General features: G+C 50.7%; 1 protein-coding gene across 9 annotated transcripts in view; it reads left to right on the forward strand.

Moving 5' to 3' along the window:
• SLC25A13 (solute carrier family 25 member 13) overlaps window positions 1-26551 on the forward strand; it is a 185855-nt gene that overhangs the window by 35633 nt on the left and 123671 nt on the right. For all 9 annotated transcript variants that reach the window (XR_016222773.1, XR_016222774.1, XM_051852956.3 and 6 more), the window contains exon 3: window positions 7668-7810. Coding sequence is in view for 7 of the 9 variants with exons in the window: in XM_051852956.3 (XP_051708916.3) it covers window positions 7668-7810 (143 nt within the window). In the remaining 2 variants the exon portion in view is untranslated. The remainder of the gene's footprint in view (window positions 1-7667; window positions 7811-26551) is intronic.

Genomic DNA, 26551 nt, shown 5'->3' on the forward strand with positions numbered 1-26551 from the left:
CCCAGGCGGCACACACTCGGGAGGAGGACGATCACAGGGATTTATCGCATGGAGAAGGGCAGGGAGGTTTAGGCGCAGCCAAGGGCCATTGCAGACCAGGGAGGCAGAAGGTGCAGGCAGGCCTGGGAGGGGGCCAGCGGTGTGGCAGGACCAGCTAGTGCGGGGCTCGGGCGATGGCCCTGGACTGGCAGGGAGGGTGGAACTCGGCCCGAGACCTGCCCGGCTGTGGCCCTGGGGTTCCGTCGCACGGGCTGTTCTTGTGAGCAGCGGTGGATGCAGAAGTTGAAATCTAACCTCAGTGTTGCCAGCCATGCTTTGTGTGCCTAATACCTTTGGTGTTGCTTCATATATTAACTTAAACAGATGTATGTGGAGTGCCTTTTATTCTAAGTAAAACACCGTAAAACTCTGCCAGGAATGCTGTGAGCAAACGAAGCGGAAACAATGGCCTTGTCTCCAAGGAGTCCAGAGTGTGTAGAGGACTCCAGGTGCACGGGCAGGCAGCAGGTACAAGAGAGAAGGGAGGAGGCAGACCCTGCAGCAGCTGGAAGGAGAGGGCAGTGTCCATGTGGCCGGAGAAGACGAGGGGCTCCGGGGGCAGGTGGGAGAGGAGAGGACCACATCCCAAGGGAGGCCTGGGGGTGGGTGTGGCAGAAGCCAGTCTGTTCAGGTTGCAGGATTCTAGTTCACTCTGAATGTTTAGGTGCAGCTCTGCTGGGAAGTTACCTTGGAGAGGCAATGGAGAGTCAGGCATTCCACTGAACAATGGGCAGCCATGGAGGGTGCTCTGAGTGGTTCAGGAACAAGAAGGGTGGTTTGAGGTTGGACGGGTGCAACAGGGCCACAGCCTTGGGGATAATCACAGTGCGAGGCCCTGCAGACTTGGTGAGGGTTGTGGCTGCGGAAGGAGTGGAGAATGGGCACACTAGGAAACTGGAAAGGAATGTAACAGAGCAGGCAGTGTGCATATGGGGGTGCTTCCCAAAGTCCATGGAAAATGGAATTAACAGACATATTGATTTTGGGGTGAAATTGTTTCTTAAGATTAATTTTATTTATTTGAAAGGCAGAGTGACAAAAAGCAAGAGCGAGCGCCAAAGAGATCTTCCATCTGCTGGGTCATTCCCCAAATGGCTACAACAGCCCGCTCTGGCCCAGGCTGAAGCCAGGAGCTAGGAACTCCATCCAGGACTCCCACATGGGTAGCAGGGGCCCAGGTACTTGGTGTATCTTCCACTGCTTTCCCAGGCACATTAGCAGATGAGAAGTGGAGCAGCCACACTGCAGCCCGTGTTCAGTATGGGATGCCAGGCTCACAAGCAGCTGCTGAGTTTGCTGTGCCACAGCGCTGGCCCCTGGGCCGAGGAATCTCTGAGATCAATGTCTGGTGTATCCTTGGTGCAGAGGGACCACGACGAAGATGAAGGGAATCGGGGAGGGACCCAGGAGCTCAGGGGAAGACAGGAGGTGGAGTGGACATTTCCGATGTGGGGAATGGGAAAACTGGAGACAAGGGCCAGGCAGTAAGACACATTGCCAGGAACAGCCAGCCGCTTGTGCTTGGTTTTCCGAATTATTCTGTTACCAAAAGTGGCAGACACTTCTAAAATTTGTGTAGGGAAACTTGGAAAAATAGTTAATTCCTTTTTGAAAAAACTTTTATAACAAATAATTTATATTTGTTGAAAATTTAGAAGAAATATATATTTTTCATTTGTTTACTTGACATGAAGGGGAGAGAGGGGCCAGCATTGTGGTGCAGTAGGTGAAAGCCCTGGCCTGCGGTGCTACCATCCTTTATGGGCACCGGTTTGAGTCTCGGCTGCTCCACTTTCAATCTAGCTCCCTGCTAATGCACCTAGGAAAGCAGCAGAGGATGGCCCAAGTCCTTGGGCCCCTGCACCCATGTGGGAGACCAGGAAGAAGCTCCTGGCTCCTGGCTCCTGGCTTCGGATTGGCTCAGCTCCAGCCATTGTGGCCATTTGGGGAGTAAACCAGTGGATGGAAGACCTCTCTCTCTCTCTTTCAGATAGTAAAATAAACCTAAAAAAAAAAAAAAAAAAGGAAGAAGAAGAGAGATACAGAGAACAAGCGAGCTTCCTATTCACTGGTTCAGTCTCCAGATGCGCACTACCACCATGCCAGGCCAAAGTCCACAGCCCAGGACTCAGTCTGGATCCTCCACATGGGTGGCAGGGACCCACGTTCTTGAGCCATCACTGCCACCCCCCAGGGCCTGCCCTCGCTGGCAGATGGAGTCAGGATCATGAACTGGGCACTGAACCCAGGCACTCTCATGTGGGATGCAGGCACCTCTCTAAGCTAAATCCCTGTCCCCACATTCAAATTCAGAATTGTCTTGCATTAATTCCTTCCCTATCCCAGGGAATTAGAGAAAGCATGGCCGGATCCAGTGACCTGGGCAAGGGCGAAGATGGGCGGACAGCTGGGTGATGGTGCCTCTGTCCCAGCTCATCCCGAGTCCCCGGGCTGTCAGCGTTCAGCAGGCCAAATGAGACGCCACCTCACAGAGCACGCGCTGTGCTGGCCGATTCCCTCTCTGCCTGGTGCGGTCATGTTTTTTGGTGGTGACAATTAGTATTACACAGGATGTGAGGGCTTCCCAAAAGTCTTCTCATTTGGTAAGAATATAGTTAACCCGACTAAAAGTCCCCGAAGGCGAGTGTCGTGGTGCCGTGTGTTCAGCTTGGGCCCGCTGCATCCCATATGGGAGCACCTAGGTGTGTATCCCGCTGACTGCTCTTCCAGTCCAGCTTCCTGTTCATACATCCTGGGAGGGCTCAGATGATGACTCAAGAACTTGGGTCGCTGCCACCCACACACGTGGGAGACCTGCTTTGAGTTCTGGGCTCCGGGCCTTGGCCTGGCCCATCTCTAGCTGTTGAGGGCGTTTGGGGAATGAACCAGCAGATGGACGATCTCCCTCTTGCTCTTAAGTAAATAAAATAAGTAAATAAAGATTAAGAAACAGCTCCCCAAATTGCAAGAGAGGGAGGCCTCAGGCGCTGTGACAGCTACTCCCGCAGAGCCTGCAGAAGGGTGCCGTGGTGACGGGGCTGTGAGACGCCGTCCGTTCCCCCGCCGCGGCCTCTGCGCAGCCTGCAGCACAGCGGCCGCCTCTGTCCCTGTTCCTGTGAGGCTGCCCTCTGGATGAGCCTCTGACTCGCTCCCTTCACGATGCAGACCACCCAGCCTTGGCGGTGAGCTGTTTTTGCAAAGTGAAAATAAAAATAGTTTCTTCTTAGCCCAGATCAACTTGTTCTCATATCTAAGGGATGCTTTTTTTTTTTTTTTTTTGACAGGCAGAGTTAGACAGTGAGAGAGAGAGACAGAGAGAAAGGTCTTCCTTCTGTTGGTTCACCCCTCCAAATGGTCACTACAGCCAGCACTGCGCTGATCCAAAGCCAGGAGCCAGGTGCTTCCTCCTGGTCTCCCATGCGGGTACAGGGCCCAAGCACCTGGGCCATCCTCCGCTGCCTTCCCGGGCCACAGCAGAGAGCTGGACTGGAAGAGGAGCAGCCAGGACTAGAACCTGGCGCCCATATGGGATGCTGGCGCGGCAGGCAGAGGATTAACCAAGTGAGCCACGGCGCTGGCCCGGGATGCTTTCTTTCTAAAATTACCACTTTAAAAAATGAGGCTGATAAAATGTCTCAATTTTTTTAAAATTGTAGACTATTGAGGTATCAGTCAAGAACACGAGTCACAGATGTGGAGCTCCCTGAATGTCCACAAAATGAGGATATCCATGCCCCCACGCCCTTGTAACCCGGATCCCAGGAGTCCCCTGCTGCCCTCCAGCCCGATCCACCCCTCCCCAGGGTAGACAGTTGTCTGACTTCTCTCCCTAAGTGTGAGTTTTGCTTATTCTAACTTTATATAAATGGCATCTGCAGTATGTGTTGTTCTGTCTGGTTTATTTTACTCACTTTGTAAGATTCCTCTGTGTTGTGCTGGGAAGTTGGAGGAAGGCTTTTCTCATTGCTGTGTTGTATTCCACCGTGTGAGTACAGCACCACCCGTGCAATGCACTGTTACACTCCCCTTATGTATCTTGCTCTTGATTCACATCTGAAGTATTTTTAGCTGTTTTTTATAAATAATGTTGCAGTGGACGTGGATGAGAAATTTCTGAGTCTGTGGCTGTATGTTTCATCATAACCGATATTGAACAGCTTTTTGCTTAAATGGCTTAATTCCCAGTTTATTCTGATACCATGTGAGAGTTGCATTTGCTGCACATTTTTGCCAACACCTATTCTTTCGCATTATCTTGAAATAGAGGTATGGCGTTGTAGTTTTCTTTTGTATTTTTGTGCAAAAGGCAACAGCTTGACAGTGATTTCTCAAGGTTGTTTGGGGAGAAGTCAAAGAGGCATCATGGATAAGAGAACTTGCACCCTTTTGATCCGTTGAACTCCTCAAAGCAAGGTGTTCACCGAGACTCCATGAAAATCTGGCCCGGGTTCTTGTTCTCGGCATGTCTGCTCAGACCAGCTCCTTCTGATGGAAAAACAGCCTGCACATTGGCACCCATGTCTCCATCAGAACGCCAGGGATGTCGGCTTCGTTAACTTGGACTGAGTGATACTCTTTGAATGGGTTCCCCAAGACATCAACGCTATGGAAAAGAACTTTAATTAAGAAAAAGAAAGAAAACTTGTAAGAGTAAAACAACATTTTTAAAAACTCTGCATTCATTTGAAAAATATTCACCACGCATGTTTCACTCTCTGCTGGGTACCAGTCAGGGCATCTGAGGATGCTGCCGTGAGAGAGAGGGAAAAGTGGACTTGTAGCGGTTTGCAGGCTGGTAAGCTGGTGAGAGTAGGAAGGGTGGCCTGGAAGACTTGCCCAAGGAGGGGAGGCCGCCAGCTGTCCGTGCATCCTGGCTGCCTCCCGCGGAGCTGGAGGAGGCCACTGCCAGCTCATCGGACGTGGTGCTGGCACGGGAGCCTTCTGCCAGCCCTCTCCCTGAAGAGCCCGAGAGCAAGCAGCCACTGGGGACAGGAGCCCGATTCCACCTGTGGCCCACGGACACCCAGGAGGTGAAGCAGGAGCAGCCACAACGGGAGACTCCGCCCCTAGACCAGAGGTGCCCACACGGGATGGTGAAAGGCACACCTACTTCAGCAACGCCAAGAGAAACTGTGAATATTCAGCCTTGAGATCAGGAAGGACTAGTTTTTATGGTTGGGAAAGTAATGGAAGAAATTGCAAAGGAAAAAAAAACCCTACGGACTCAATTATATAAAAGCAGCAAACTGGAAAAATATTTGCAACAAATGTGATAGACAAAGAAGGGGCAAGGGCACGTTGGCACGCTGCTGGTGGGAGTGGAAATTGGTGCAATCTTTTCTGGAGAGCAGTGTGATAATAAGCACCAAGAGCCTGCAAGTTCCTCTCCTTTGACTCAACAATGTCTCTTCTGGGAACCTAGCCTTTGCAAATTGTTAGGAATTTGGACAAATGTTATACACAAAGATGGCTACCTTAACTGTATTTGAAAATAATCTAAATGTCGACTGGGAGGAGAAAAGCTGATTTTTATTTTTTTAAGTTTTTATTTGAAAGACTGATACCAGGCAGAGAGACGGATGACTGGTCTGCTGGTTCACTCCTCAAATTCCTGCAACAGCCCGAGCCGGGCCAGGCCAAAGCCAGGAGCTCAGAACTCAACCCATGTCTCCTACAGTGGTGGCAGAGACCCAAGCACAGCCAAGTACTGGGATTCAAACCCAGGCGCTCTGATACAGGAAGTGGGTGTCCTAAGTGGTGTCTCTACCCTGTGCCAAGCTTCTACCCCCAAATTATGTTTCGAAAGAAATTCTCCACCGTAACAAGCCGGCACAAATATAAATCATATAAATCACAGGATTTCTGTGAGCAGCAATGACACAGCCTTTGAATTTCAGGCTTGTTTTGTCCCAATAAAATCAATATATGATTCCTCTACATGTCCAAAAAGCTGAATTAAATGCAAACCAGAGTAATAGATGACTGGGCTATCTTAGTGCCTTTTGCCCATACTGTGCTAAACAGAATTAAAAATAATACACAAGTTTTGTCAAGTGCTTGTTGTGTGTGGGACATTGTGAGACAGCTCATGGAGAGTATGTACTATGGGCAAACTGTGTGGATTGTGAATCTTTCTTTTGGCCCCAGAATTGACTTAGGTTTTAATTTCATTTCCATTAGCTTTTTGAAGTACCCTCATGTGTTAAGTGATTGTCGCATCTATTGTGAGCCTCAATGAAGCCGGTGAGGTGCTTAGACCCATTTTACAGAGCAGAAACCAGAGGCCTGAGAGGCTTTCCTTACTTCCCCAAGGCCATCCAGGTGGTGAGAGGTCCAGCCCAGCCCAGCCCAACAGACCATTACCTCGGCCATTACCGAGGAGGCAAGGACTTAGCCTGCGCTGGAAAACAGAACATAAAGGCTACAATGACTTTGTCAGATATTTGAATGAAGCTGGACTCTGGGCCAGGGGAGAGGCAGTCTCTGTCCTGTCTCCTCCCATCACCCTGCAAGCCCTGTCCTTGGCTGTGCCCTCCTCCATGCCCTCACCGTGTGATCTGAGAATCGGGAGCCCTGCCCTGCTCCGTGGGGATACCCCATGCCCCCATGCTGTTCCTGCAGCCCTCGGGCCTCCTAGACCAGGGATGCCTGTCCCCTCCTAGCCAGGCTAGAATGTGTCACACTGAAGACCAGGAGATGGCTCTGAAGAAGCATCACCAGCAGTCATTTTTATTGACCCTTTCCTTGGGGGAACGTTCTAGAATGAACAGCACGCTAACTAGGGCAGCGTGTAGCAACCACGTCCATAAAATCCCCCAAGAAGCCTCTGGGTGGATAGTTTGCTTTCCAGCTCAGCTTGTCATCTTTTCACGTGTCGTGGGGGACCTCACTTAAAACAGGAAGGGGACAAAAGAGTGTGGTTGTGTTCCTTCATGACTTCTGTTCAAAGGTGAGCTCAGGCACATTAACATTTTAATGAGCTTGTTTAAACATTCGGTGATTTATGGACTGGGCAGCACCAGACGCAAGTGGTCCAGCGCTGCATCAATGGGACGCTTTTATAAGGAGCATTTTTATAAGGTGTTCACCGAAGCAAGACAGAAAATAAATTTGGTTGGTTAAAGTGGAAAGTCCCTAGTTTAGAGGTTAGTTTGGTGGTTCCTTTTTTCCTTTCTTTAAAAAATTTTTATTTATTTATTTATTTATTTATTTTCCTTTTATTTGAAAGGCAGAGAGAGAGAGCGAGCGAGTGCTAGAGAGAGGAGAAACAGATCTCCTCTCTGCTGATTCCCTCTCCCAATGCCTGCAACAGCCAGAACGGTGCCACAGGGAAGCTGGGAGCCAGGAACTCAATCCAGGTCTCCCACATAGGTGGCAGGGACTCGACTCCCGGAGCCACCACCTGCTGCCTCCCCACCAGTACAAGCGTAACACTTGCCTCACTCGATGTGTTTTCACCTTTTCTTGGAAGTGGTGAAGGGAGCAGTCAGCGTGAAGAGTACGGGCCATACCTGGGATTTCTTTCTTTGACTATTTTCAGCCTTCTCACATGTTGGTCCCATGACTATGTCCCTTTGAAAGTCAAATATACAGAATATCATTTCTCTCTCTCTCTCTCTTTTTAACAGTATGCAAGCATTGAAAAAAATGGCGAATTTTTCATGTCTCCCAATGACTTTGTCACTCGGTACTTGAACATTTTTGGAGAAAGCCAGCCTAATCCGAAGACTGTGGAGCTTTTAAGTGGGGTCGTGGATCAGACCAAGGATGGGTATGTGTGCCTCTGATTAGCTCATTCAACGTTCTTGCTCAAAACCTTTCTTTTCTGCTCGGGAAGTTATTAGATATGTACCTTCACATCTCTTGAGGGTATTTTCTCTGCCAGTTACTATTTGAACGTTACTTTACTAGCAATACCCTGCGTGTTTCCGTCAGTGGTCGTTTCACAGTTGGTGATGACATACGTGTGTCTTTTCAGCACTTTAAAGATCTCTTGGTAGGAGCACAAAGCTGTTGAGAACAATGAAAACATACAAGTGTTTGCACGTATGTCGCTATTTTTCAAGGCATCTGCAAAGGTTGTGAGTAAGTGTAAAACATAGGTTTAACAGGTATACCTCTTCTCTAACCTTCCCTCCGCTCAAGTCGTCTTTAAAGTGTCACATGTGATGAAATGGTGTGGATCCAGCAGACAGAATTACGTGGTGATTCCAGATCCTCACCAAAGGCGTTCCGCCAAAGCTGGAGGAGAGAGGCTCACCGTGCAGAGATGAACGGACACTTAACAAAACGCCTTGGAATTTTTTTCCCCGTACTAGTCTTCTCTGCTTACATGTTAATCATGGGTCTTTGTTAAGCTGTGTAAAATTGCAATGGGCTTTTGCCATTAAGCACAGTGTTTTACGCTCTGAAGCAACCTTAAATTCCTATTTAAATTGCTATATTGGTTACTACTAAAGGATGATCTGTGAGAACTGGTCTTGCGTGTAAACCAGCCAACCTGGTCTTGCACCCTTGCTGCTGACCACTACTTTTGAGTTTGCCAACTACATACTCTGCTGGGTCAGAGTCTCTACCATTTGTTGGGCCTTCATGTGTCTGATTTTTCTCCATGCAGTCATTTGAGATGAAACCAGTGTCAGACTTCTTGGTGTACCTTGAATACTGTCGGTTTTTTTTTTTTTTTGTAACCAGCATTTCCCTTTGCTTATTTATGCACCTGCCACGCCTCCTGTGAAATGAAGGCCTTGGAGACGGGGTGGGAGCAAGAGGGGTTCGCAGCTTTCCTTGCTGTGCACCCTGGAGGATTGCCGGGCTCTGCCTTCTCTCTTTCTTCCAGGGCCAGGTTTTCCTTTATAAATCTGCTACCTCTGTTTTCTAGCCCTCCCAAGGCAGGCTCAGGTGGAAAGTGTGACAGGTGAGCCGGCCTTCAGTCCTTCCCAGGGGCTGTCTGGGGCGGTGCTTGGAGAGGCACAGTAAGCCAGAGAAGCTGAAGCTGTATAGCAAAACATTTCCTATGGAAGTTTCAGTTGTTTCTTTGTGTTCGTAACAGTTCAGGGCTTTGAATGATCGGACTCAGTGGTTGAGATAAATGTTTTTCCTAACTGGAAAAATTCTGTAGACGAAAGCAATGTTAGGCTGGAGAAGTTGAGACCCCAGATCTGTAGTCTTCGCTGAGCCTGACTTGTGATGTTTTTACTGTCTTGATGTTCTTTTCTACACACACTTTCGCTGTACACAAGCTTTTTTATTTATTTAATTTTTGAAAGGCAGAGTTAGGGAGAAGATGGAGAGAGAAAGAGAGAGAGAGAGAGAGAGAGAGAGAGAATCGATCTTCCATCTGCTACTTCATTTCACAAATGGCCACAATGGCATGGGCACAGCCAGGCCAAAGCCAGGAGCCAGGAACTCCATTTGTGTCTCCTGTGTGGGCAGCCGAGACTCCGACTGGTGCCCATATGGGATGCCGGCACTGCAGGCAGTGCTTTATCCACTACGCCACAGCACCAGCCCAGGAGAATTCTTAAAATGATCAAGCATGGGGCTAGTACTGTGGCTCAGTGGGTTAAAGCCCTGGCCTGAAGCACTGGCATCCCATATGGGTGCTGGTTCTAGTCCTGGCTGCTCCTCTTCCGATCCAGCTCTCTGTTATGGTCTGGGAAAGCAGTAGAAGATGGCACAAGTCCTTGGGTCCCTGCACGCACGTGGGAGACCTGGAAGAGGCTCCTGGCTCCTGGCTTCGGATCGGCTCAGCTCCAGCCGTTTAGGCCATCTGGGGAGTGACCCAACAGATGGAAGACCTCTCTCTCTCTGACTCTACCTCTGTCTGTAACTCGGTCTTTCAAATAAATAAAAAATAAATAAATAAGTCTTTAAAAAAAATGATCAAGCAGGTGGAAGAACTCATCTGAATTATTGAAGTTTACTGAGCCTGTAGCTTAGCACATGCCCAGGATTTGAGCCTACCCTTGCCCCAGGCCAGAGACCTAGGAAGGTGTTCATCTGTCATTTTCTCTAATCCTAGTCCTGATCACAGTTGGTGGTATTTGCTTCGTGGATGGGCACGTGTATATCATTGTTCTTAACGGAAACTGTGAAACCTTCATTTCTCCTCTCTCTCTTGGAATCCATGGCATCTGCCAAGCTCACAGATCACAATTCATCTACGCAAATCAACTACCATTCCTTGAAAAAATTATGAGGCAGACGCCCATGTTGGCTCCTGGAAGTAAAACACATGGGAAAGACACTGACTTGGCTCCCTGCACCTGGCCCGGCTCTGTGGGGGATGGGATGCCTTAGCTGGCCCGACCGAAGGGCTTAGTGGATAACCGTACCACCATTTGAAGAACTGTGTGCGGATTGAAACGTGAAAGTTTAAAACTCATGTCAGCTGTGCTGACTCGGGTGTCCCGGTGACTCAAAATACTCACGTTTAGGTAAATGTTGGTGTAGACCACCTGCGGTTCTTTCAGGGCAGAATCCAGCTCCTGTATGGTTGAGTTTGGTTCAGTCCAGTCCGGTCTGATGCCTGGCCTCTTTGCCAGCAATCTCTTGACTATGTTCAGGCAAATCTACCCTGTCTCAGGAAGACCCAGGGATGCAGGCCGTGGTGCTCATTCTGGGTTACTCAGTGCAGTAGGCTGAGCGTGGCCTTATCCCTAGATCCTTATTTGGAAAAAAGAGTCTCAGTAGATGTAAGGGAAGAGTTTAGAGAGGAAGAGGTTGCTCTGGGTTGTCTAGACGGTCCCTAACTTCTATTGCAGGTCACTGCAGCTGTCTCCCTAAGGCAGAGGCAGAGGGAGACTTGACACAGGCACAGGAAAGAGGAGGAGGCAGTGCGACCACAGGGGCCACTATGAGAGTGATGCAACCACAAGCCAAGGGCTGCCCGCTGCCACCAGAGCAGGAAGAGGCAAGGACGTTCTCTTCCAGAACCATCAGAGGGTCTGTGGCCTTGGTGACGTGTTAATTTAGGACTTCTGGTCCCAGAATTGTGATGGAATAAATTTCTGTTGTGTTAAGCCACTCAGTTTATGGTAATTTGTTTAGTTTATTAATTATAGACAAATAAACACTGTGTTTTGTGATGCAAACAAATTTTGAAAGATGGATATATCCTGGAATGGCCGAATGAAGCTAGTTAAACATCTGTGATCTCATATACTTACTTTTTTGTGCTTGAACTATGTCTGCACCTTCAAGTCTGTATTGGTATTAGCTCTGGTCACTGTGTTGTACAGTAGATGCTTTGTGCGTACTCCTCTTGTCTAACTAAAATTTTCTTGTGTTTTGACCATTATTGCCCCAGTATTTAACCCGCTCCCCCACGCAAGCCCCAGGGAACCCCCATCCTCTCTGCTTCTCTGAATTTGGCTTTTTTAGATCCCACACGTAGGTGGGGTGTGCAGTAGCCATGATCTGGGCCTGGCTTATTTCATGTCTTCCCATTTCCTCTGTGGCGTCACGCAGAACAGAATGTCCTTCTGTCCTGGGGCCAGCCAGTGTGCCATCGCTGTGCACTGGGGCCACGGCTTCCCTACGCGTTTATCTGCAGGTGCCCACTGAGGCTGGTTCCCTGTGCCGGCTCTTGGGCGTGATGCTGCGGTGAGCACGGGCATGCAGGCGTACCCTGCGCACACGATTGCATTTCCTCTTGATTTATTACAGCAGCCCCAGGAAACCCACACACAGGGAACATTTTTCTCTGGAGAATTAGAAGCCTGGAGTTGGGAAGAGTTTGCTTTGTCCACAGACCAGGCTAATCCCAGGCAAAACCATTTTTCCAGTGGCAGCTTCTGGCCTGATGCAATCATGGTGAAGGCAATGATTGACCCTGGCCCTGTGTGCTCTGTGTGTGGTTTGAGCTGAACCCTGAGCCTGGACTCACGGTCTCGATGCTTGCAGCTTGTAGGCCCAGAGCAGTCCCCGACTCGTGAGGCAGGGCCTGGTCAGCCATGCGCGTGGTCGCTTCCTGCGGCTGAGTGCCCTGTGGTCTGCAGCTCAGCTGCCGTTTGAGAACCTTGTCTCCACGCTCGGCGCTGTCGTGTGCCGTGCGCGCTGCTGGGTAACAGAGTGAGTGGAGCAAACACAGCGCTTGCCTTCCTGGAGCTTCTGATCCCGCGAAGCAGCAGGTGTTACACAACCTGTCGTAACAGCCGCCAGACAGAGACAGCAGTGCCCGGGGGCTGCGGGCCGCTGCGAGGTCAGCGCAGACTTCCCTGGGCACTGGGCCGGCCAGGCTAGGGGCGGGGGTGCAGAGGACAGAGCATCGCAAGCAGGCAGCCTGCGGTGCTGCCCTGTGCTTTCACGCACGTTTGGGGCCCCGTGGGGGCAGGAGTGGGGCATGCCCCAGCCAGGTTAGGACCACAGCTCGTGGGAAGGGTTTGAAGCAAGGGCTGGACGTGTACCACATGCTCACCCTCAGTAGTCTTTGTTTGATTTCCCTGCTTTCCACCATTGTCCATGGATTCAGTCCACTTGCGACATTCCTTTGGGGACATAAGAAACTGGAAGTCTCTTACGTGATGGGCCTGGTGAGCGAGGAGGGCAGGGGCGGGCCGCCGAGGGCTCCCCAGAACCCAGACCCTTTTACTGTGCTGTCCCACGTCGCTGAGCCAAGCTCTCTGCCTGCTGTGCGACCTTGGATGTGTCCTTTAGATTCGGATGTGGTTGCGGCATATCACGCAAGTGTGGTCTGTGTGCATTGCTGTCACAGCTTGTCCACCAAGAGCAAGGTGGACGCATGTTTTGTGTGGGTTTCTGGGAGCTTTGCCAACACGGTTCTGTTGGTTTTGGTTACGCTGTTGCCTCTGGAGGGGAAGCTGAGGCTAAAGCTAACGCGTTAGTTCAGTAGTGCCTGACCTTCTCATGGCGGGTGGGGGTGCCTGTGGAGTCTGGAGAAAGCTGGGGCTTCTGAGGGCCTGGCTGGCTGCCGGTCACACAGGCATCCCCAGCCGTGTGTGGTGCGGGGGCGCCGTGGGGGCTGGGGTGTCGGCTGGCGAGGAGCACACGAATTCAGCAGACACAGTGGCCCCTGAATGTCCGTGGAGGACTGCTCCCGAGACCCCTGCAAGCACCGGCCCCGTGGGTGCTCGCACCCCTGATGCACAGTGGTGTGACACTTGCGTGTAACCCCCACACTGGCGTGACGCTTGCGTGTAACCCACGCACAGCCTGCAGTACACTCTGCATGCTCTCTGCATTACACGTCTAAGTGTGTATATATTTCACTTTCTCTGAAAGGTAAGAGGCAGTGAGAGGGAGCATCTTCCATCAACTGCTTCACTTCCCAAATGCCTGCAGCAGCTGGGGCAGAGCCAGGCTGTGGCCCAGAGTCCGGAACTCAGTCTGGATCTTCACGCGGATGGCAGGAACCCTGCTGCTTCAGCCATCACTGTTGCCTTCCAGCGTGCACGTTAGCGGGGAGCCGGAATCGGCAATGGAGTGGGGACTCATACCAGGCACTTCAGAATGGGGTGCAAGTATCTTCATGGCTTTGCCAAATGCCTGCCCCCTAGATTATTATTATTATTGTTTTTTAAAGATTTATTCATTCATTTGAAAGTCAGAGCTACACAGAGAGAGGAGAGGCAGAGAGAGAGGTCTTCCATCCACTGGTTCACTCCCCAATTGGCCACAATGGCCTGAGCTGCACCAATCCGAAGCCAGGAGCCAGGAGCCAGGAGCTTCTTCCTGGTCTCCCACATGGGTGCAGGGGCCCAAGGACTTGGGCCATCTTCTGCTGCTTTCCCAGGCCATAGCAGAGAGCTGGATTGGAAGTGGAGCAGCCGGGACTTGAACTGGAGCCCATATGGGATGCTGGTATCTCAGGTGGTGGCTTGACCTGCTACGCCACAGCACTGGCCCCGATTATTTGTAATGCATTACACGGTGTAGATGCTACCTGAGTAGCTGTTGTGTTCTATTGTTTAGGGAGTAATATAAGGGGGAAAAATAGCCATAGGTGTTCAGTACAGGTGCTTTTTTTTTTTTTTTTTTGGCGTATTTTTGGTGTGAGGTTGGTTGGATACGCAGGTGTGGATCCCACAGGTACGGAACCTGTGGATGCAGGGGCCAGCCCTGCAGGTTCATTTCTGATGTGGGACTTCTTTGCATTCCGGCAGAGGACAGAAGCTGGCTCTCATTCTGGAAGAGGGGCTGTCAGATGCCCTGATGGTTCAACATTGGGCCCACAGGTTCCGACTCGGCCTTGTCAGCTGCCCAGTTTGTTGAGTCAGAGTGCGAGCAAGGTAATGGCACCACAGAGGTTTGCTTCTCTCCAGCCCCGGGGCAGGCAGGTCCCTTTCTGATGCGTGAAGACACCCAGGGTTCTCAAGTGTGCAGCCAGGAAGAAGAGTGCATTCTCTGCCTTCCTCACGTTTGCCCCTTACTTTTCTTAGGAAAAAAAAAAAAACACAAGGAACCCACCCGGCCTTTTAAATACTTCACAAGGTGAGGGAGGCTATAATAATGCTGTGATGAAATCCTTTTTATATACCTGTTTCACTTTGTGTGGCTGTCGCGATGAAAGGCAGGCCGTGGCCACACGCTGGGAGGTAATGAGGGTTGCAATTGGCGATGCTTAAAGAGTATTAGGGCAATGTATTTACACCAGCGGTCACAGCCGGCACCGCTCCTCCTCTGTCAAGTGTAGTCTGGGCGTGGGTGAGAGCAGGGCCTTCCGCGGCCCAGGCCGGTCTCCTCCACTGCTGGGGTGGACAGCGCCTGCACTTCATAGAGCACAGACTCAGCTAAGACAGCTCTGTAATTTAAACAAAACACAACCAAAAAACCTTGCTAATAATCAACCGCAGTCACCTGAGAAACTAAAATTTTCTTCTTAGTCATCAGACTCCCAAATTAATCTACCAAAACAAAAAGCCTCATTAACAGCTCTCATTGAATCAGTGCTAGGTTGTTTTTTTTTTTTCTCCCTCTGAAGATGTCTGATTAACCCCCTTTCTGTTCACATCGCTGTTTCCCGTTCCTCCTTGATGTCTGGAATCGCAGGGGTGCAGGCAGTGTGGTGGCTAGACGCTGTCTGCGAGGAGCGAATTAGAGGGAAGCAGTGAAGAGGTTTGTATCTGTCACTGAGGTGTTAGGAGGCTTCGGGAATGCCAGCTGCCGGGCTGTTGTTGTTCTGATTCCAGGAAGGCTGATTAATGAGTTGCTACTGATTCCACATCTCATCCATATGTACCGATAGCCCTCCTCCTCCTCCTCGTCCTCCCCTGCACCAGCCCCACCCCGCACCCTGGATCCAAGTGCTTTTTGGAAGGGTGACAAATGAGGCCATCCCCAGGGTCCAGAAAGGCCAAGGGAGGGGCCGTTGCAGGTGAGTGGATGGCACCGCGGGTGCTGCGGGAGAGACTCGGTGCAGACAAGCCTGGCGGTGGAGCAGGGAAGGGGAAGCCTCCTGGGCACGCTCCGGGAGCTGCGGTCCCCAGAGTGTGGCCAGCGGACGCCCGAGCCCTTCTCAGAAGGCCCAGAAGGCGTGCTCCGCCCTCTGTCCTTTGCTGGTATTTGGGCTCGTGCTTCTGAGAGCCATGGTGGGTGAAGCTGCTGGTGCCTGGGCCCCAGATAGGCTGTGGTCTGAACGCTGGTGTCTCTCCAGGCTCGTAGGGAAACCCAATCCCCACCGGGTGAGGAGGTCGCCAGGGTTCTGCCCGCCTCGTGGGGTTCATGCCCTTGTGACAGGTCAACGTGTGGACACGGGCAGGGGCCGTCTCTGCGGAGGCCGCCCTCCTTGCCCTTGGACCTCCCAGCTTCCAGAACCCAGCAGAACCTCTCTGTGCTGCTTACTGACCCAGCCTGGGGTGTTTCGGCACAGCTGGCCGAGCTGGCAAAGAGAATCCCCAAGGCAGTAGAGTGAGCGGTTGTATTCTTCACCACCATTCTCAGTCACGATGGCAGGGCCATCGTGCCGGCTCGAGAATGTTCCAGAGGAAGCACGAGGACTGATTGCTTTTTGTTAAATGCCGCCCTGGAGCGCACGTCGTGTTGGGGTGGCGAGTGCCCACGCCGGAAGTGCGGGTGAACATCTGGCTGCTGCCCGGGCACAGCCCTGCAGAGGTGGCTGTGAGTCTCCTGCCGAGCACCCCTTTCCTTCACAGGACGAAGTTTTGCTTTGAAAGACTCAGATTTTCCCGTGACAGTCTCCTGATACTCGGAAGATGTTTTTCTGAGGCCAGGGGTGGCGATGTTAATGAATGTGGTTTGACAACAGAGCGTAGGAAGCCGTCCCAGCATTTGGAAGATCCGCACGCTTTAAGGAAACAGTGTTGTGCAGTTGGCCGTCAAGTCCGTGGTGGTACAGATCCGTCCGTGGGTCAAGGGCTTGACGGGACTGTGAGCCTGATGGTAGCAGAGGGAGGAAGTTCGCTGATGCGGTTTCAGACTCCACATTGCAGCTTCATCTTGGAGAAACCGTTGCTTGTTGGGATTCGCTGCTGTGTCAAAGAAAACTATCTCCAGTTATCTAAAAGACTATTAAAATACTCCTTCCTTTTCTAACTATGGATCTGCGGGAGGCTGAAATCCTTCATACTCTTCAACCAAAACAACACATTACAGCAGATTGGACGCAGCTGTCTTCCATTAAGTCAGACGTTTAAGAGATTTGCAAAGATATAAAACTGCTTTTCTCATTAAATTTTTTGTTTTAGAAAATATTATTTTTCATATAAATATGTTATGTTACCATGTAGTAGATTTATTCATGTTTTTAATGAATTAATAAATACTTTAGAAATTTCTCCATTTTAATTTCTAACTCAGTAAATAGGATAGTGCTAACCATTTACATAAATGCCCTTTGGGGGTCCTGAATAATTCATAAGCAGGTAAAGGCCATGGGAACTCAGGAGGTGGAGAATTGCGGAGCTGGGAGAATGGAGGGAAGGTGGCGGCTGGGGCAGAGTGGGAGAGCAGGTGTGGTGGTGGGAGTTTGCGAGGACACTTTCTTCTGCTGTCCTGGGTTTTTCCTCAGAGAACCTGAGATGGACCTGAGATGAACCTGAGGTGCAGGGTGAGGTCCTGCCAGTTTGCGGAGAGACAATAATGTGCTAGACGGCCATCCAGGTGGCTGGGCTGAGCCGTAGGGAACAGCCTCATCTAGGAATCCCCTGAGGGCCCTCCTGAGGGCTGTGGTCAGGGTCGGACTCCGAGTTGGCCAGCTAAGTTCACCTGCTCAGGTCCAGGCACGGAGCAGGAAGTGGGGATCCCAGTAGGGCTGAGGTCTTGGCTGTTGGACAGTGCAGAGGAGAGGATGCAGCGAGCTATGGGGCAGGCAAGGGAGCAGTTAGAACGCTTCAGTATGGGTGTGGTCTGGGTGAGGGCAAAGGACATTGAGGTGGAGGGGACAAGGAATGGTGAGAAGGGGTTCAGCGTGGATGAGGAGTAAGAGAGATTCTGAGCAGAAAATAGTATCCCAAAAGCAAAATGCGTGAAATTGAGATTAAGGAGTTATGGGTAATGGCAAAGCCATTATTTGCAGTTATTGGTAATGACAGAAGCCTGGAGTTTGACCATGGGAGTGAGTGGTGAGAAGGGTGAGGACGAGATCATTGCAAGGGTGGAGGTGATGTAACTGGGAGGGCTTGGTGTTTGCAGCATGAGTATACTGAGAGTATCTCAGTTTGAAAGGTAACGTGCATGGCAGATACCGAGAAGCGAGGTAGGGGTGACGTTGGAGAGCATCAGCTAGCCAGGAGCTCAGATGTGGGGTCGGAGGGGAAGCCATGTTATCCAGTGATAAAGCAAGGTGCTGAGTGGGGCAGCCAGATGAGGTGGTGTTCACACTGGGGGTGACCTCGTAGAGGCAGTGAGGAGCAAGCACCCCCTCCCCTGCGACCAGAGCAACCCGGGAATGCAAGGAGGAAGCCCACCCCTGCTCAGAGGGCTGCCCAGGAGGCCTTGCTCTCCAGGGGAGCAGGAGGGTGGGGTGGGGGGGTCTCCGGGACAGGGTTCTCTGCAGGGAGGAGCTGAGGAGGAGGAGGTGCTACTCACAGGAATTGCAGAGGGGTGCAGTGGAGGGGCCTCCAGGGGCAGTGACCGAATGGGGAGAGTGCAGGACCTGCGGGGTTGCCCCGGGTGCAGAAGGGAGCCTGGGAGCAGCACAGAGGAAGAGTGTGGTTGGTCCTGGCGAGCTCCAGCCCCGGGCTGCTGGGGAATAGGGATCGAGGGGGCCTGGGGAGGGGCGATTTTATTACTGAAAGATGTTTTAAAGATTATTTATTTGGGACAAAGAGAGTGAGAGAGAGTGCGGGCTCTCATCCGCTAGTTCACTTCCGTGGCTGAGGTTGGGTCAGGGCCGGAGCTGGAGCCAGGAGGTGGGAACTCAGTCCAAGTCCCCCGTGAGAGTGGCAGGAACCCAATTCCTTGAGCCATTCGCTCTGCCTCTGGGTCTGCATGGTGACTAGCTGGAGTCAGGAGCCAAAGCCGGGAATTGAACTCGGGCACTGTGGTGTATGCGGGAGTCTAAACCACGAGGTAACTGCTCACTGCAGCTTAAACAGCATGAAACAAAAATATTTTGTGGGTAGGAGCTCGGCTGACGTTTCTTCCTAGATGCTTAGACCAAATGCTGAAGGAAATGAATAGATACTGAGTGTGTATAGGGGTCCAGATCTCATGCTAACCATTTCTGTTTTCTTATGTAATCTTCATACCAGCCCCTACAATAGGTCTTTTCCGAGGGAGGTATAGGTTCAATTTCACACAGTTCGTGAGTGACAGAACTGGAATTTGGATCCCATTTCTTTCTGGCTTGTGCCTAGTCTGCTCTAACACGAGGCTTCTCGTACATAGTTAGGAGTGTTTGCAGTTGTGCGTTGTGTGAGAACTTTGCGTATGCCTTTGTGTGTAAGTTCTGGTGCCATTTGCAAGATTGTTGGCCCTGGAGCCTCTGCACTTGGCCCTCCCGTCAGCCACTTTTCACTCGTAGGAGGAAACTGCTGATGCAGGCTGACGTGACAGCAGAAAGAGGTGCACTTGGCTCACATGCTGGAGATCCAAAGTCCATGGAGCGTGGTGCAGCCTGTGGTCTTGGCTCTGGCCTTGGCCGTGTCACTTCATGGGGGACCAGGGCGACAGATGGCGATGGTGAGAGCACGTGAGAGAAAGCCAGGGAGAGATGGAGGTCCCACAGCTCTGTCAAAGGACAAAGCCTTGATCGATGGGATGGCCTTCCACGAGCACCCTCATCCTCCACCACACTGCGTACCGCACCTCCAGCAGGTGACACTTTGTGAGACAAACCGTTCACAAGCCACAGCAGCTCTCCCAGGAGGCATCTTCAGAAAAGTCATGGAAAATATGGAGCGTGAAAAACCAGGGTTTCAGATTTTTTTTTTTTGGAGGCTCCAAAGTTTGATCTTCCATGAGCTTTCTGAAGTGCACTCGTATTTGGCCAACATAACGTGGGCCCAAAACCTCTGTGAGAGCTGCCGTCACCTGCACCACAGACTTGGGAAGGAGAGGCCCTCTGTTCCTCACACGCTTCCACTGTACCTGGGTTTAAACCCCAGGAAGGTTTTTGGGTCACTTTTCTCTTCCCTGGACTGTTGTTAATCTGAGTCTTGAGCTCCTGTTGCAAATAATATTTCCAGGTTACTTATTTTTTTTTTTTAAGCATCTATTCATTTTATTTGAAAGGCGGAGTGAGGGAGAGAGAGAGAGAAAGAGAGAGAAGTAGATCTTCATTTTGCTGTGTCACTCCCCAAATGTCTGCAAAGGGCAGGGCTGGGCCAGGCCAAAGCCAGGAGCTTCTTCCTGGTCTCCCACGTGCGTGGCTGGGACCCAAGCCCTTGGGCTATCTTCTGCTTTCCCAGGCCTTTAGCAGGAAGCTTGTTCAGAAGTGAAGCAGCTGGGACTCGAACTGGTGCCTCTGTGGGATACTGGCATTGCAGGCAGCAGGTTAACCTGCTGTGCCACATGGCTGGCCCCCTGGTCACTTACTGGACCAACTTAAACTACCAACCCTCCTCCCATCCTTTTCTCAGCATATCGAGGTGCTCAGTAAGTGTGTGAATGAACTGTGCTGTACCAGCTGTCAGCCCTTGCTTTGTCCAGACTGCAGGTGTCAAGACTCAAAGCCAGGGGCTTGAGCTCCACCCGTGCTAACAGAGGCCCAGGCTGCAGCCGCTGCGTAAGTGAAGGCATCATCGTGCTGAGCCGGGAGGTCTCCTGAAGCTGCGCTGCTGTGGTGTGCGTGGGTTCCCCGGAGTGCGTGTGCGGGAGCCCTGGCCCCCGGCTGTGTGCTGAGAGGTGGGAGGTCCTGAGGCTCTGTCTTCAGGGAATGGATTTGTGTACTTGACTTGGGCATGAATTTCATATATTTATGGGGTGCTGTGTGTTGTTTTACTTTGTTTATACATCGTGTAATGTCTAATCGGGGTAAATATTATCTATCTCTGAAACATTTAACATTGCTTTCTAGTGAAAACATCCAAAATCTTATAATTTGGTTTTTTTTCTCCAAAATCGAGAACTATAGAGTATTATCTTAGTGACCCTGCTGTGCAGTAGAATCCCAGAAGTTCTTATTCCTCTACAGCTGTAACTTAGCATCTGTTGGTCAACGTCTCTCCATCCTTTCCTCCCTCTTCTCACCCCAGCTTCCGGTCTTCCAGGAACCATCACACTTATACCTTCTAGGACGTCTTTTTTAAATACGGGATGGTTTGGTTCTCCTCCCTACCCCCATCCTCTGACTCCCCTCCCCTGTGGTGTCCACGTGCTGCATTGTACAGAAACAGCCCTCATAGGTGCCATTGCCTTGGCCTTAAACTTCCCAACCTCTAGAGCGGTAAGGAAATACGCCTGTTTTTATCAGTCACACGGTCTCGGGCATTCTGCTGTAAAAGCACAAAGCAGATGGAGCCCAAACCGTTTGATTTCATGCCTGCTGACTGCACATCGGCTGTGGCGTGGCGGTCAGGGAGCCTCCTCTGGCCAGTGCAGCGACAGCCTCAGGTTCTTGGGCAGGATTCCAAAGCGGGCCTCGCTCCACAGGCTGCTGGACAGGTGCAAGCTTCAGTCTGCAAGGTGTGGAAGAAGATCATCAGTAAGTGACCCCAGCTCTCCACCAGGGTAGTTACTTGATCTCTGTAAGGAAGGGGCACGTGGTACGGTAAAGTGGCTTCTGTGGCAAACCCGAGAGAGGCCCGTACTGGAGAAATGTAACCGTAGCTGAGTTTCCCATTTGTTAATGCGTTCAGCAGATGTTTATTGACATCAGCCGGGTGCCAGGCACTATTTTAAACATAACAGACATTGTGTCCTTATCTGGCAAAAAGATACTGTAAACAAAGCATCGGCACTTTGCACATGTGCCTGCCTGAGAGGTCTTTGGAAGTCTGTGGGAGGTTAAGTCACCACCTGAGAGCTTGCATCCCATGTCTGTGCCTGACCTGATTCCCGACCACTCGGTGCTGCTTTTGATGCAGCATCTGGTGAAGAGTCCCGTCATCCATGTGGGAGAAGTGGATGGAATTCCTGGCTCCTGGCGTCAGCCTGGCCTGGTCTCTGCTGTTGTGGGCAACTGGGGGGCAAAACCAGTGGATGGCAGATCTTTGTCTATTTCTGCCTTTTTAATAAGTAAAATCAAGTAATTACTTAAAACGTAAGTTCATGGAAACTGTGTGTGCATCTCAAGATTATTTGGGCAAGCAAAACTTGCCTTTAATTCCACTTTCCATGACATTTTTGATGCTGTGTTGTGTGATACAGAGGCAGGTGGCTGTCCGTTAAAGTGCTCAGTCGATAGGGCGGTCCAAAAAGAGCTCTCTGCATAGTGGTCTTTGGGCAGAGACTTGCCTGTCAGAGTGAGCACCACGAGACTCTGGGCGCTTTCCAGGTAAAGGGAATGACAGGTGCAAGGAGCCTGTCGTGGGACAGGAGGTGCTTGGCACGTGTGAGAAGCAGTGGGGAACCAGTTTGGATGGAGAGTGGTGAAAAGCAGGCTAGTAGAAGAAGTCAAAAAGAGCCAGATTGTGTAGTTTTTGCAGAATATCATTCCAAGAGTAGTGAAAGTTATTGCCGAGTTTTTAGCATGGGAATGACATGATCTGCATTGAAGTTTGAAAGGATCTCCCCAGATGACCGATGGAGGATTGGAGAGACGGGTGCATGATGGAAATTGGTTTGGGGTTACTGAAGAAATCTGTGTGAAAGGTGATGCAGGGCCAGGGGTTAAGACGTGGCTGGCCTTGGGATGTGCTTGGTGGGTTGGAAATGAAATACAGCAGGGGCAGCAATCTCAGCGGCTGAGGTGAGGGACGTTGTTGGAGGCATCGGCTTGGAGGCAGAATTAGGAGTTCTCTGGGACATGTTGACGTGGATGTCTATCAGATATGCAACTGGAATGGAACTTGTGAGTCTGGATTTCAGGGCGAAGTCTGGGTGAGAGATGCATTGGTTACTACACTTGAGTCTCCTAACCTGCGATTCTGTGCTACAGATTCAGCCAACTATGGAGCAGAAGTACTCTGAGAAGGAAAACTTGCACCTGTCCTGAACACACACAGACTTCTTTCCTTGTCGTTATTCCCTAAACAGTATGATATCAGCAACTATTTAGAGAGCATTTATACTATTGCCTATTGTATTCCTTCTTCTTCTTCTTTTTTTTTTTTTTTTTTTTAATTTGACAGATAGAGTTAGACAGTGAGAGAGAGACAGAGAGGAAGGTCTTCCTTCCATTGGTTCACCCCCCAAATGGCCACTACGGCCGGCACTGCACCGATCCGAAGCCAGGAGCCAGGTGCTTCTTCCTGGTCTCCCATGCGGGTGCAGGGGCCCAAGCACTTGGGCCATCCTCCACTGCCTTCCCAGGCCACAGCAGAGAGCTGGACTGGAAGAGGAGCAACCAGGACAGAACCCAGCGCCCATATGGGAAGCTGGCACTGCAAGCGGAGGATTAACCAAGTGAGCCATGGCGCTGGCCCCAAGGCCGCCTATTGTAAGTAATCCAGAGATGGCATAGTACACATGAGAGGATCTGCATAGGTGGTGCCAGTACTATGCATTTGCATAAGGACGTGAGCATCTGTGGAGCTTGGTATTTGTGGGGGGTGCTGGATGCCACGTGACTGCACTTGCTTGGTCTGAGCCAGTTCTCTGCAGAAGGAGTTAGTGCTGTAGTCACTTCTGAAGGCATATGAGTTAGGGGTGGTTTTTGTGGGAATGAGAGATCTTCTCAAAGTTAAGCTTTGTGATCTCATAGTTTGTTTGTTTTTTTTTTTTTTTTTTTTTTTTGACAGAGTGGACAGTGAGAGAGAGACAGAGAGAAAGGTGTTTCTTTGCCATTGGTTCACCCTCCAGTGGCCGCCGTGGCCGGCGCACTGCGGCCGGTGCACCGCGCTGATCCGAAGTCAGGAGCCAGGTGCTTCTCCTGGTCTCCCATGGGGTGCAGGGCCCAAGCACCTGGGCCATCCTCCACTGCACTCCCGGGCCACAGCAGAGAGCTGGCCTGGAAGAGGGGCAACCAGGACAGAATCCAGTGCCCCGACCGGGACTAGAACCCAGTGTGCCGGCGCTGCTAGGCGGCGGAGGATTAGCCTGTTGAGCCGCGGCGCCGGCTGATCTCTTAGGTTTTTATGTATTAGATACTTGTAATATATCGGTTATTTGCATTTTTCGCATCTTTGGCCAGTGGGAGGAGTCTTTTTATGTTTTTTCCTTTGTTCTTTTATTATTATTATTATTTTATGTATTTTTTGAAAGACAGAGTTACAGAGAGAGGTAGAGACACAGAGAGAGGTTTTCCATCTGCTGGTTCACTCCCCAGAGGCCACAATGGCCGGAGCTGGGCCGATCCGAAGCCAGGAGCCAGGAACTTCTTCTGGGTCTCCGATGTGGGTGCAGAGGCCCAAGGACTTGGGCCATCTTCCACTGCTATCCCAGGCCGTAGCAGAGAGCTGGATCAGAAGAGGAGCAGCTGGGACTAGAACCAGCACCCAAATAGGATGCCAGTGCTTCAGGCCAGGGCTTTAACCCACTGTGCCATAGCACAGGCCCCTTCTTTGTCCTTTTTAATATGATTCATTGATATTTATAGCTTTCTTATAAAATACAATATTGTATGTATTTCCTGCTTCACAGCTGGAATCAGCCACTCTGCCTTGGAGCCCTTATTCACTTTAGAGACCATAATCTGAGTGTTGGGGTGCTTCTTACTTGTTGTGTTGTCATAACTTTGAGGCTTTTTCCATGGACTTGGGCTTTTCAATCAGGGCTTTCAGTTTAATTTAATTACTCGAGTTTGTAGTTCACAGATAAATTGACAAAATTGAACTCATTATCTTTATTTCCTTTTTTTTTTTAAAAAAAGATTTATTTATTAATTTATTTATTTGAAAGTCAGATTGCAGAGAGAGAGAGGGAGATGCAGAGAGAGAGATCTTCTATCCACTGGTTCACTCTGAGATGGCTGCAGTGGCCAGAGCTGAGCCAGGCCGAAGCCTGGAGCCAGGAGCTTCATCCAGGTCTCCTACATGGGTGGCAGGGCCCAAACATTTGGGTCACTTTCTCTTGCTTTTCCCAGACCATGAGCAGGGAGCTGGATTGGAAGTGGAGCACCTGGGACTCAAACCGGCGCCTGTATGGGATGCTGGCGCCACAGGAGACGGCTTTACCTACTACTCCACAACACCAGCCCCTAATTTCATTGGTTTTTCTATTTATCTCCATTCATTGAAAATCTTGGTTAATCACGTAATTGCATATTTGTAATTCATAGGATTTATTCAAAATAATAGCACTTGTATTGCCTCGAACAATTGATCCTGAATAAAGTTTCAGAGTTCCTTTCAGGGGACAGCATTATGGCAAAGCCTCTGTGATGCTGGTATCCCATGTGGGCGCTGGTTTTCCTGACTGCTCCACTTCGCATCCAGCTCCCTGCTAATGGCCTGGGAAGCAGTGGGAGATGGCCCAAGTGTTTGGACTCCTGCCACCCTCGTGGGAGACCCGGGTAAAGCTCCTGCCTCCTGTCTGGCTCAGCACTAGATAGAGGTTGCAACCATCTGGGGAGTGAACCAGCGAGCAGAAGATCTCTCTCTCCCTCTCTCTGTCTCTCCCCCTCTCTCTGTGACTTTCAAATAAGTAAATAAGTGTTTTTACAGAAAGACTTCCTTTCAGCTCTATTTGTGCTTCGGGTGCATTTCACAAAATACGTGTGGGTTAAAGACCTTGTTCTGATGTATTAGAAATGGTTCTCTTCTGGATGTGGTTTTGCCATCAACTTGATACATGGTTAGGTTCACTCGTTTCAGGTTGTTCTCAATTTTTAGGGGTTGCTTTTTTTTCTTTTGGACTTAATTGAGTTTTTGAGTATGTAAACCGTATGTCTCCAGAGTCAGACCCCCTGTGCGGCAGAAGGCAGGTCAGCTCAGGGAAGTCTGGCTCGCGCGGCCCTGCCTTCACCCTCCCTGCTCTTCACCGTCAGGATTGCTCCTTTGGGCCTCAGTAAGTTGGTGCGTGTGTTCATTTTCAGATTCCACTCCCTGTCTGCCTCTCAAGGGCGGTTCTGTACACTCTCAACGCCGTGTCCTCCACGTGCACTGTCTCACGGGGTGTGCACATGCTCATGCGTTAGTGAGGCTTCTCCAGGGGAGCAGACCTCCCCGACCCCCCCCCCCCCCCGCTTATTTATTTACTTGAAAGGCAGAATGACAATGATAGGGAGAGGTCTTTCATCTGCTGGTTCCTTCCCAAATGGCAGCAATAGTCGGGGCTGTGCCAGGCTGAAGCTAGGAGCCAGGAGCTCCATGTGGGTCTCCTACATGGGTAGCAGGGGCTCAGGCACTTGGGCGATTTCCCACTGCTTTATCAGGTGCATTTGCAAGGAGCTGGTTCCAAAGTAGAGTAGCTGGGACTTGAAGCGACGCTCATGGGATGCCGGCATTGCAAGAATGGCTTTGACCCGCCGACCCAGGATATGTTATTAAAAGGAACTGACTCTTGTGACCATATGGACACTGAGAAGATCCACTGGCTGCCGTAGGACTGTCACAGACTCTGGAAAGCCAGCGGCAGCCACGCAGTGCCCGTAGTCTGAGCGCACAAGGGCGATGTCCCAGCTGCAGCCCCTAGCAAGGGGCTACATTCTCCCCTTCTCCAGCCTCTTGTTCTGATGTTGCCTTCCACACGGCGGGAGGGCAGGGTACCCAGTTCACCCATTCAGATGCTCCTCTCACGGGGAAACACCCTCACACACACACTCAGAGCTCAAGAGTCCCCTGTCTGTGTGTGTGTGTCTCCAGAGAAGGCATGTGTGTGCATGTGTGTACGTGCAAGCACACATTTGCTTGTCTGTCTTAACCACATATTCTGAAGGTCAGTCTCCAAATATGTAAAGAAATCGTTCTCATTCCTTTTTGTGGCTGCATAGTAAAATACCACGTACGGGTTTAATCATCTCCCCGGTTCATTCCAATGCTTGTTAAAGTTTGTGTTACTTGGCTCATAAGGATCTTTCCCCAGACCTCCCATGAAGGCTGTTATCAAA

Source organism: Oryctolagus cuniculus, chromosome 16 (assembly GCF_051225735.1).
Source record: "Oryctolagus cuniculus isolate XC-2025 breed Fujian yellow rabbit chromosome 16, ASM5122573v1, whole genome shotgun sequence".
Lineage (NCBI taxonomy): Eukaryota > Metazoa > Chordata > Mammalia > Lagomorpha > Leporidae > Oryctolagus > Oryctolagus cuniculus.